Source organism: Lissotriton vulgaris, chromosome 5 (genome assembly GCF_964263255.1).
Source record: "Lissotriton vulgaris chromosome 5, aLisVul1.2, whole genome shotgun sequence".
NCBI classification, from domain to species: Eukaryota; Metazoa; Chordata; class Amphibia; order Caudata; family Salamandridae; genus Lissotriton; species Lissotriton vulgaris.
In genome coordinates this window covers 2,011,318,449-2,011,330,407 of record NC_141693.1, presented here as the reverse complement: position 1 = coordinate 2,011,330,407, position 11,959 = coordinate 2,011,318,449, and the positions used below count along the sequence as shown (strand labels likewise).

General features: G+C 52.8%; 1 protein-coding gene across 1 annotated transcript in view; it reads left to right on the top strand.

Annotated features, from left to right (window-relative positions):
• Positions 1–4,013: 4,013 nt before the first annotated feature.
• The window catches only part of HMCN2 (hemicentin 2), a 563,480-nt gene continuing 555,534 nt past the window's right edge, over positions 4,014–11,959 (top strand). Inside the window, exon 1 of the mRNA XM_086924818.1 lies at positions 4,014–4,561. Coding sequence (XP_086780944.1) covers positions 4,324–4,561 — 238 coding nt within the window. The 5' untranslated portion in view covers positions 4,014–4,323. The remainder of the gene's footprint in view (positions 4,562–11,959) is intronic.

Genomic DNA, 11,959 nt, shown 5'->3' with positions numbered 1-11,959 from the left:
TTGGAGGCGGAGGGACCGACCCGAGGAGACGCATTTTAACCTTTGTGCTGGAGTTTGTGAAGCATGTGTATGAAGCTAGCTAATATGATTTAAAGCAAGTGAAGTGTGGTCAATAAAGGGAAGCATACCTGCTACCCCTGGCTTGCCCTTCAGCGTGCCCTGTTGCTAACTGGTCGCAGATTCATGGCACATGGAATAAAACATCAGCAGGAACGTAAAAGAACTGTTTGTAGATTCTCGTGTTACCCTCTCCATGTCGCTTCAGCAGCACATAGAAGGTCAAACAGAGTTAAACAGTGGAAAGAGATCAACCCAAGGAAGTCGGGGGAGCCAGGTGGGTGCAGAATGGCTCAGCAAGTTAGTCGTGCTTGCTGCGGTTATCTGCGGGTCATTGGCATGTCCAACTCCTCCTTCCATCCTTCATGGGCCCCTAAGCCCGGCACCATTTAAACTGGTTATTCAATAAGTATATCTCTCACCCGATGAACAATCTGGATATTTGATAGAAAGAAGAAATGACCTCGGAGGCGGAGCCTGGTTGTGAAACATACCCCTTGAGTTAGTCAGACTTGATTGAGCTGCGCGTAGTAATCAGAGCCCCTGCCCTTCCTAAACTGGGACATTGACGCAGCGGGTGTTAGCTGATAGCTGCCATTAGCATAGAAGAAAGGCGAAGCGCTCAAGTGGGTACTAAAAGGCATTTTTGGCACTTTCAGACATTCACAGAACCCTAGTAGTTCTGTAATCAGCCGTTTTTAAAGCCTTGTAAAGCGACCCAATGGAGCCACCCACCACAGGGAGTCATGGTTCAGCCTACGAAGGGGGCCAGGGAGGGGCCTGTGCTTTTAGCACCTGCTGACCAACGAACACGGAGGCCCAGTTAACCTCCAGGCCTGGTGCTCAGAGATAGAACTATGGCGCCCTTGCTGATGCTAGTAGATGCTTACCGTACTCTCTGCGAGAGCTTGGCAAACTGTTGCTCTGGGCATGAAACCAGCATGAGCCTTTCCTGGTACGTGCAGTCTCAGACTAGAGACTACCCAGCAAGTATGATGAAGAGTAGTGACGCGCACACCTTCTTGACGTCGTACAGCTTAAAGGGGAGGTGCTCTATTCATTTAAAGATGATAGCACACAGCTCCGGAGTTGGAAGCTGAAAGAAGCGCGATGATGCGCATACCAAATTCAAGGCAACCATTAAAATTGCACTGTCACATGGCGATTTCTTATTTTAAAAACAGTTATACAGTGATGCACACACCTTTAAAACAGAACAGCGTTTACTCATTTTACAACAGTGCCTTACGGAAGGGAGAAAAAAGAGAGACTAAATAAAAGAAAGGAAAAAGAAAGTGTTTACAAAAGAACCAGTTGCGATACATAAGGACTTAGGATTACGTGAGTTACATAAAAGGTACAAACAGGAAACAAGAAAGGGTGGGCAGGGGATAAAAGGCAAGAAATGGGAAATGAAAGGCAAGAAAGGGTGAGTGGGCGGGAAATGAACGGCAAGCAAGGGTGGGAGGGCGGGAAGTTAAACAAGTTAAAAAAAATAAAAGTACACTGGGAGGGGGGAGGAGAAACGCAAAGTGAAAGTAGGCAGTGAATAAATTAGGGGAGGAGATATGCCTGAGGCAGAGCGCACGCTGGGGGATGCCTGTGGGAGTGAGGCTGGTGGCTTTGATGTGCACTCGCTTTTTAGGTCAATGCGCTTACGCATTGAGCTTGCTTTTCACGGGCCCAGCATCAAATCGCCCGATGGTTAAGCTCTGGTTAAGCCCCAATATATGCCCCAATATCTCTCGCAAGCTCAATGCGCAAGCGCATTGACAGGCTCGGCCTAAAAAAGAAGAGGGATACAGCAGTGATCCACGGCCAGTTGTGCTACATTGACCCTGGTGCACTCAGTGTAACACGCGCATACACGCGAGAGCTTCGAACTGTTCCCTTTTTCTGGAGGTATTGATATAGCGCTTACTAACTCTGACACTAGCAGGAAAGGGAGGGGCCGCTTCATTCCGTGCAAAGGAAGGACACAGCAGTGATTCACAGCCAGCTGTGTTACACTGACCCTGGTGCACTCAGTGTAATGCACTGTATAGTTAAGTAATTCATACAGAGCGTATCTAGGCGCGACATGCACAGTAGAGCTGAGTAATTCACACAGAGCGTATCTAGGCGCGACAGAGCTGAGTAATTCACACAGAGCGTATCTAGGCACTACAGAGCTGAGTAATTCATACAGAGCGTATCTAGGCACTACAGAGCTGAGTAATTCATACAGAGCGTATCTAGGCACTACATGCACAGTATAGTTCAGTAATTCATACAGAGCGTATCTAGGCACTGCATGCACAGTATAGCTGAGTAATTCACACAGAGCGTATCTAGGCACTACAGAGCTGAGTAATTCACACAGAGCGTATCTAGGCACTACAGAGCTGAGTAATTCATACAGAGGGTATCTAGGCACTACATGCACAGTATAGTTCAGTAATTCATACAGAGCGTATCTAGGCGCGACAGAGCTGAGTAATTCACACAGAGCGTATCTAGGCACTACAGAGCTGAGTAATTCATACAGAGCGTATCTAGGCACTACAGAGCTGAGTAATTCATAGAGAGCGTACCTAGGCACTGCATGCACAGTATAGCTGAGTAATTTTCTCAGAGCATATCTAGGCACTACATGCACTGTATAGTTGAGTAATTCATACAGAGCGTATCTAGGCGCGACATGCACAGTATAGCTGAGTAATTGATACAGCGTATCTAGGCACTACATGCACAGTATAGCTGAGTCATTGATAGAGAGTGTATCTAGGCACTACATGTACAGTTTAGCTGAGCAATTCATACAGAGCGTATCTAGGCACTACATGCACAGTATAGAGGAGTAATACAGGGTAGGTCTAGGAGACTATGACGTGCCGTTGGCACCCTACATTTATTTACAAAGCACCCTTTCCTGGGGCTGTAAGTCACCCCTCAGAGCACGTGCTGGGACCTCTGGGGAAGTGACTGCGGGTCCCAGTCACTCAACTCCTGGAAACTCGATGTGAAAGAGTAAAGGATGCGCACCTTTCTTTGCCCTCCAATGCAATCAGCGTTGAATGGACCCCTGGGGTTCCGGTCGGATGAGGGGGAGGAAGAAACTGCAGATTCCAGGAATGTTTGACTTTACCTGCCTAAAATCACAGCGGGGCGCGGGGCGGAGCCGGCACTCAACCCCAAACAATCGATTTAGTAAACGCCCTCCTTGGGAATAGGTGGGCCCGTTGGCCAGAAGTCTGCCCCGGTCTGCCTTTGTTCCTGAGGGGAAGGGTGGGGGTCCTTGGCCTGAAGCCCCCACCCCCAGGTGCCTTTGTAGTGGGGGGGAGTATACGGGCCAAGGACGCCCCTTGTTTGCTTGAACCAATAAAGGCCAGTGTCCAAGGGGAAGTGGCTGGGAGGGGGGTCATCTCAAGCCGGGATGACCCCTCCCCCCGGAGATCTGCCCAGACAGGCTTGAGTTGGACAGGCTTGGGGGGAGTGAGTGCTGCGGGAACAGCTGCCGGGGCGGGAGAGGGGCTGCCAGAGCCGGGTGTCTCGGGACAGGACAGCTGAACACGCTGCCCTCAGACTCGGGGTGCGGCCGGAGGAGGGGACGGGGGCAGGAGGAGGGGACAGGGGGCTCCCGGGACAGGAGGAGCAGGACAGAGGGGCTGGGGCAGGAGCTGGCAGACGGGGGGAGCTGGGGTCAGCAGTTAGGGAGCTGGGAGCTGGGGTCAGGGGTGAAGCCACCGGCAGGCGTGCTCCAAACTCTCCGAGACAGGAAGGGGGGAGAGGGAAGGAGTAAAGGAGAAGTGGAGAGAGTGAAATAGAAAAAGAGAGAGGAGGAAGGACATCGGCGAAGAAAGGAGGAAAGGAGCAAAGGGGAAACGAAAGGGAAAGTGAGGAGAGGGAAGTAAGGGGGTGGGGAGCAGAGAGGGGGGAGAGGTAAGGGGGCTCCTGCACTGAGGAAGTGTCATGGCCAGGCTTAAGATATAAAGGCTGAGTCGGGGGTTCAAGGGGTCACTCGCGGGGTACCACGAGTGGACCAGGGGCGCCAGTGGTGAGACTGGGAGTCCTTTATCCGGAACATTAGGGCTGATTCAGGGGTTTTAGGGGTGATCCTGGGGTGCTGGAGAGAGCCCGGGCGAGGAGTGAGCACCGAGTGAGCACCGGGTGAGGAGCGAGCACCGGGTGAGGAGTGAGCACCGGGTGAGGAGTGAGCACCGGGTGAGGAGCGAGCACCGGGTGAGTGAGCCCGTGCTTAGGAGGCGCAGTGCCCAGGGGCCCGGGATGGGTCCGAGAGGCCCCCGTGGGGCCCTGTTGCTCCTGCTTTTCTTGCAGGGGGGCCTCGCGGAGCCCCGACAGGAGGCCCCCACCATCGCCTTCGTCTTCGACGTCACGGGCTCCATGCACGACGACCTCCTGCAGGTGATTGACGGCGCCTCCCGCATCCTGCAGCGCAGCCTGAGCCGCCACCCCCGGGGGGCCGCCGTCAGCAACTACGTACTGGTGCCCTTCCACGACCCGGGTAAGGACAGCGGGGTACGGGGTCTTGGGGGTGGAGGGTACGGGGCCTGGCGCATACTCCAGGCGGTACTGTGCTAGGGATGCTGGTATGGACTGGGACTAGAACATCCTGTAGGAGGGAGTACTGGGTCCAGAGCATCCTATAGGAGACAGAATTGCTACTAGTACATCCTATAGGAGAGAGTACTGGCACCAGAACATCCTATAGGAGAGAGTACTGGCACCAGAGCATCCTATAGGAGACAGAATTGCGACTAGTACATCCTATAGGAGAGAGTACTGGGACCAGAGCATCCTATAGGAGAGAGTACTGGGACCAGAGCACCCTATAGGAGAGAGTACTGGGACTCGAGCATCACATAGGATAGAGTACTGGGACTAGAACATCCTATAGGAGAGAGTTCTGGGACCAGAGCATCCTATAGGAGAGAGTACTGGGACCAGAACATCCTATAGGAGAGAGTACTGGGACCAGAGCACCCTATAGGAGAGAGTACTGGGGCCAGCGCATCCTTTAGGAGAGAGTACTGGGACCAGAGCACCCTATAGGAGAGAGTACTGGGACACGAGCATCACATAGGATAGAGTACTGGGACTAGAACATCCTATAGGAGAGAGTTCTGGGACCAGAGCATCCTATAGGAGAGAGTACTGGGACCAGAACATCCTATAGGAGAGAGTACTGGGACCAGAGCACCCTATAGGAGAGAGTACTGGGGCCAGCGCATCCTTTAGGAGAGAGTACTGGGACCAGAGCATCCTATAGGAGAGAGTACTGGGACTAGAACATCCTATAGGAGAGCGTACTGGGACTAGAACATCCAACAGGAGAGAAAATTGTGATTAGAGCATCCTATAGGAGATAGTACTGGGGCTAGAGCAGCCTATTGGAGAGAGTACTGGGACTAGAGCATCCTATAGGAGAGATACGTGTGACTAGAGCAACCTATAGGAGAGAGTAATGGGACTAGAGCATCCTATAGGAGAGAGTAATGGGGCTAGAGCAGCCTATTGGAGAGAGTACTGGGACTAGAGCAGCCTATAGGAGAGAGAATTGTGACTACAGCATCCTGTAGGAGAGAGTACTGGGACTAGAGAATCCATTAGGAGAGATAATTCCGACTGGAGCATGTTATAGGAGAGCGTACTGGGACTAGAGCATCCTATAAGAGAGAGAGTTGCAAATAGAGCTAGCTATAGGACTTGACTTGCTATAGGAGAGAGTACTGGCACTAGAGCATCCTATAAGAGAGAGTACAGGGACTAGAGCATCCTATAAGAGAGAGAATTGCGACTAGAGCTAGCTATAGGAGAGAGTACTGGGACTAGAGCATCCTATAAGAGAGAGTACTGGGACTAGACCATCCTATAAGAGAGAGAATTGCGACTAGAGCTAGCTATAGGAGAGAGTACTGGGACTAGAGCATCCTATAAGAGAGAGAATAGCGACTAGAGCATGCTATAGGAGAGAGTACTGGGACTAGAGCATCCTATAAGAGAGAGTACTGGGACTAGACCATCCTATAAGAGAGAGAATTGCGACTAGAGCTAGCTATAGGAGAGAGTACTGGGACTAGAGCATCCTATAGGAGAGAGTACTGGGACCAGAGCTTCCTATAGGAGAGTGTACTGGGACTAGAGCATCCTATAGGAGAGATTAATGGGACTAGAGCATCCTATAGGAGAGAGAATAGCAACTAGAGCATGCTATAGGAGAGAGTACTGGCACTAGAGCAGCCTATAGGAGACAGTACTGGGACCAAAGCATCCCATAGGAGCGAATACTGGGACCAGAGCATCCAATAGGAGAGAGTACTGGGACTAGAACATCCTAGAGAGGAGAGTAATGGGACTAGAACACCCTATAGGAGAGAGTATTGGCACTAGAACATCCTATAGGAGAGAGTTCTGGGACCAGAGCATCCTGTAGGAGAGAGTACTGGGGTCAGAGCATCCTATAGGAGAGAGTTCTGGGACCAGAGCATCCTATAGGAGAGAGTACTGGGACTAGAACATCCTACAGAGGAGAGTACTGGGACTAGAACATCCTATAGGAGAGAGTACTGGGACTAGAGCATCCTATAGGAGAGAACATTGTGATTAGAGCATCCTACAGGTAAGGATTCTGGGTCCAGAGCAGCTTATTGGGGAGAGTACTGGGACAAGAACATTCTTTAGGAGAGAGTACTTGAACTAGAACATCCTACAGAAGAGAGTACTAGGACTAGAACATCCTATGGGAGAGAGTACTTGAACTAGAACATCCTAGAGAGGAGAGTACGGGGACTAGAACATCCTATAGAATAGATTACTGTGACCAGAGTATCCTACAGGAGAGAGTACTGGGACCAGAGCATCCTATAGGAGAGAGTACTGGGACCAGAGCATCCTATAGGAGAGAGTACTGGGACCAGAACATCCTATAGGAGAGAGTACTGGGACTAGAATGTCCTAGAGAGGAGAGTACTGGGACTACAACATCCTATAGGAGAGAGTACTGGGACTAGAACATTCTATAAGATATAACATTGTCATTGGAGCATCCTACAGGCGAGGATACTGAGTCCAGAGCAGCTTATTGGAGAGAGTACTGGGACTAGAACATCCTTTAGGAGGGAGTACGTGAACAAGAACATACTAGAGAGGAGAGTACTGGGACTAGAACATCCTGTAGGATAGAGTACTGTGACCAGAGCATCCTATAGGAGAGAGTACTGGGACCAGAGCATCCTATAGGAGAGAGTACTGGGACTAGAACATCCTAGAGAAGAGAGTACTGGGACCAGAACTTCCTATAGGAGAGAGTACTGGGACCAGAACATCCTATAGGAGAGAGTACTGGGACCAGAGCATCCTATAGGAGAGAGTACTGGGACCAGAGCATCCTATAGGAGAGAATACTGGGACTCGAGCATCCTATAGGAGAGAGTACTGGGACCAGAGCATCCTATAGGAGAGAGTACTGGGACCAGAACATCCTATAGGAGAGAGTACTGGGACTAGAATGTCCTAGAGAGGAGAGTACTGGGACTACAACATCCTATAGGAGAGAGTACTGGGACTAGAACATTCTATAAGATATAACATTGTCATTGGAGCATCCTACAGGCGAGGATACTGAGTCCAGAGCAGCTTATTGGAGAGAGTACTGGGACTAGAACATCCTTTAGGAGGGAGTACGTGAACAAGAACATACTAGAGAGGAGAGTACTGGGACTAGAACATCCTGTAGGATAGAGTACTGTGACCAGAGCATCCTATAGGAGAGAGTACTGGGACCAGAGCATCCTATAGGAGAGAGTACTGGGACTAGAACATCCTAGAGAAGAGAGTACTGGGACCAGAACTTCCTATAGGAGAGAGTACTGGGACCAGAACATCCTATAGGAGAGAGTACTGGGACCAGAGCATCCTATAGGAGAGAGTACTGGGACCAGAGCATCCTATAGGAGAGAATACTGGGACTCGAGCATCCTATAGGAGAGAGTACTGGGACCAGCGCATCCTATAGGAGAGAGTACGGGGACTAGAACATCCTAGGGAGGAGAGTACCTGGGACCACAACATCCTATAGGAGAGACTACTGGGACTCGAGCATCCTATAGGAGAGAGTACTGGGACCAGCGCATCCTATAGGAGAGAGTACGGGGACCAGAGCATCCTATAGGATAGAGTACTGGGGCCAGAGCATCATATAGGAGAGAGTACTAGGACAAGAGTATTCTATAGGGGAGGCATCATCCTATAGGGGAGAGTACTAGGACCAGAGTATTCGATAGGGGAGGCATCATCCCATGGGGCGGGTACGCTTGTAATGACGGGCAGTGTCCGTACTTCGGATCGGGCTGCTGTAAGGGGCATTTACTCCTACCCTTGGAACGGGCTTTGGGAAATGGTTGTGGGTGCTGGGAGAGTGGGAGTTGGAAGGGTGGGATCGGCACCAGGAAACCCTCTCAGGGGATAAACAACCTCCCATAGACAGGGCTGGGCACACCCGTGCCACACACACCTGCTCAGAACCAGGACACCCTCAGGGGTGATAACCAACCTTCCACAGACAGGGCTGGGCACACACCTGCTCAGAACCAGGACACCCTCAGGGGTGATAACCAACCTTCCAGAGACAGGGCTGGGCACACACACCTGGCACACACCTGCTCAGAGCCAGGACACCCTCAGGGGTGATAACCAACCTTCCAGAGACAGGGCTGGGCACACACACCTGGCACACACCTGCTCAGAGCCAGGACACCCTCAGGGGTGATAACCAACCTTCCAGAGACAGGGCTGGGCACACATGGCACACACCTGCTCAGAGCCAGGGCACCCTCAGGGGTGATAACCAACCTTCCACAGACAGGGCTGGGCACACACCTGCTCAGTGCCAGGACACCCTCGGGGGTGATAACCAACCTTCCACAGACAGGGCTGGGCACACACACCTGGCACACACCTGCTCAGAGCCAGGACGCCCTCAGGGGTGATAACCAACCTTCCACAGACAGGGCTGGGCATACACCTGCTCAGTGCCAGGACACCCTCGGGGGTGATAACCAACCTTCCACAGACAGGGCTGGGCACACACCTGCTCAGTGCCAGGACACCCTCGGGGGTGATAACCAACCTTCCACAGACAGGGCTGGGCACACACCTGGCACACACCTGCTCAGAGCCAGGACACCCTCGGGGTGATAACCAACCTTCCACAGACAGGGCTGGGCACACATGGCACACACCTGCTCAGTGCCAGGACACCCTCGGGGGTGATAACCAACCTTCCACAGACAGGGCTGGGCACACACCTGCTCAGTGCCAGGACACCCTCGGGGGTGATAACCAACCTTCCACAGACAGGGCTGGGCACACACCTGGCACACACCTGCTCAGAGCCAGGACACCCTCAGGGGTGATAACCAACCTTCCACAGACAGGGCTGGGCACACACCTGCTCAGTGCCAGGACACCCTCGGGGGTGATAACCAACCTTCCACAGACAGGGCTGGGCACACACCTGGCACACACCTGCTCAGAGCCAGGACACCCTCAGGGGTGATAACCAACCTTCCACAGACAGGGCTGGGCACACACCTGCTCAGTGCCAGGACACCCTCGGGGGTGATAACCAACCTTCCACAGACAGGGCTGGGCACACACCTGGCACACACCTGCTCAGAGCCAGGACACCCTCAGGGGTGATAACCAACCTTTCACAGACAGGGCTGGGCACACACACCTGGCACACACACCTGCTCAGTGCCAGGACACCCTTAGGGGTGATAACCAACCTTCCACAGACAGGGCTGGGCACACACACCTGGCACACACCTGCTCAGAGCCAGGACACCCTCGGGGGTGATAACCAACCTTCCACAGACAGGGCTGGGCACACACCTGCTCAGTGCCAGGACACCCTCGGGGGTGATAACCAACCTTCCACAGACAGGGCTGGGCACACACACCTGGCACACACACCTGCTCAGTGCCAGGACACCCTCGGGGGTGATAACCAACCTTCCACAGCCAGGGCTGGGCACACACACCAGGCACCCGCATCTGCTCAGTGCCAGGACACACTCAGGGGTGATAACCAACCTTTCACAGACAGGGCTGGGCACACATGGCACACACCTGCTCAGAGCCAGGGCACCCTCAGGGGTGATAACCAACCTTTCACAGACAGGGCTGGGCACACAAACCTGCTCAGAGCCAGGGCACCCTCGGGTGATAACCAACCTTCCACAGACAGGGATGGGCACACACACCTGGCACACACCTGCTCAGAGCCAGGACACCCTCGGGGTGATAACTCAGACAAGCACAGAGAGTCCCCCGTGTTCGCTCTCTGCTGACCTCACTTCCTGCCTTCTCGAGCCTCTCAGCAGCAAACTGAAGGCCATTCAGGAGTTAAGAAAAGGAAACGCCATCCATTGTGTGATGTCCGTTCGCGGTCACAGGGGGTGTGAGGTCACCTCTGCTACCTCTTTAGTCTGGAGAATCCATGTCCATGGAGGTTACGCGAGGGTCGTCCATAGCGCCTGGACTCTGGCGCGTTCATCCTCCATAGCGCCTGGACTCTGGCGCGTTCTTTGTCCATAGCGCCTGGACTCTGGCGCGTTCTTTGTCCATAGCGCCTGGACTCTGGCGCGTTCATCCTCCATAGCGCCTTGACTCTGGCGCGTTTCTCACGCCTGGGCGCCTCGCGGGAGTGTCAGGATCCAGCCGCCCCCCTCGACGCTGGGGCCCCCGGGGCTGCAGTGTCTCATCCGCTCCTGCCGGACTTCCGGTCCTGCCTGGACAGGCCATTCTCATGAGCGCTCTTTGAAGTCTGATGACCCTGCCTGCAGCCTCTTGTCAGCCAGTGTCTCATCTGACCTTTGACCTGCGGCCCCGCCCCCGCGTGTCCTCATCAGGCCTGGGCATGTCTGCCCTCTCCCTCCAGGAAGACCCGCCATCCTGGGGGGCCGAACAGACATCGCATTAAACACCTGCACGTCACGGCCAACAGCCCGTGTGAGCGCCCCTAAAGCAGAACAGCGCCTTGTCTCGGCAGACACGTGGAATAAGAAAGAGGCGCTACACGGACACACCCCGGACCCCACCAGACCCGGGGAGAGGGGCATGTACCCAACAGCGGGTCCCATCCGGAGCTTCAAGGGTTAATGCTGTCCTCGAACCCCGGGCAGTGCCGAAAGAGAGGTTTGTGGAAGTCACAACTTCATGAAAACAAGACACGAGCGTCCGATATGCACAATATACATTTTAATGCAAAAAGACGAGATCAGAGGCGCTACATCAAGGCACAGGAAGGACTCTTAAACGATACTACCTACCAGTATCAATGACGTCACTCCAACATTGCACCCTGCAGTCCTGTCTGATGTAACATTTCCTGTACACTGATTTACACACATATGATTGTCTGTGCAATGTGTGTGTGATGTAAAGTGCTCTGACACCTCACACTGGCATGAGTGGCGCTATAAAACTAAATGAATCTGAGAGAGACTGGTTATGGAGACTTGAGGGGCACTGTTCAGGGGTGCTAGTGAGGGAATCCGTGGCAGAGGTGGCCATTGGGGGGCGCCAACAGACATTGTCACACAGGCCCCCACCAGGCTAAAGGCGGCCCTGCACCCAGCACGCATCCTTCACCATTCCATTATTTTTGAAAAGCACAACTTCTGAATTTAAAGCATAACATCATTGTTAGGGGTTCTCTTTAATAACAAGAATCGCTTTCTACCCGAATGAACCCTTTTAGCAATGTTGGGATAATGAAAGATGTGGCAAAAACATATAACTCCGAACATATACCTTGCAGACGGTTTGCATGCAGCTCTTTGATGACAGTTAATAGCTCAATGTTCTATATTAGGATTTTGACTTGTAAACCACAATT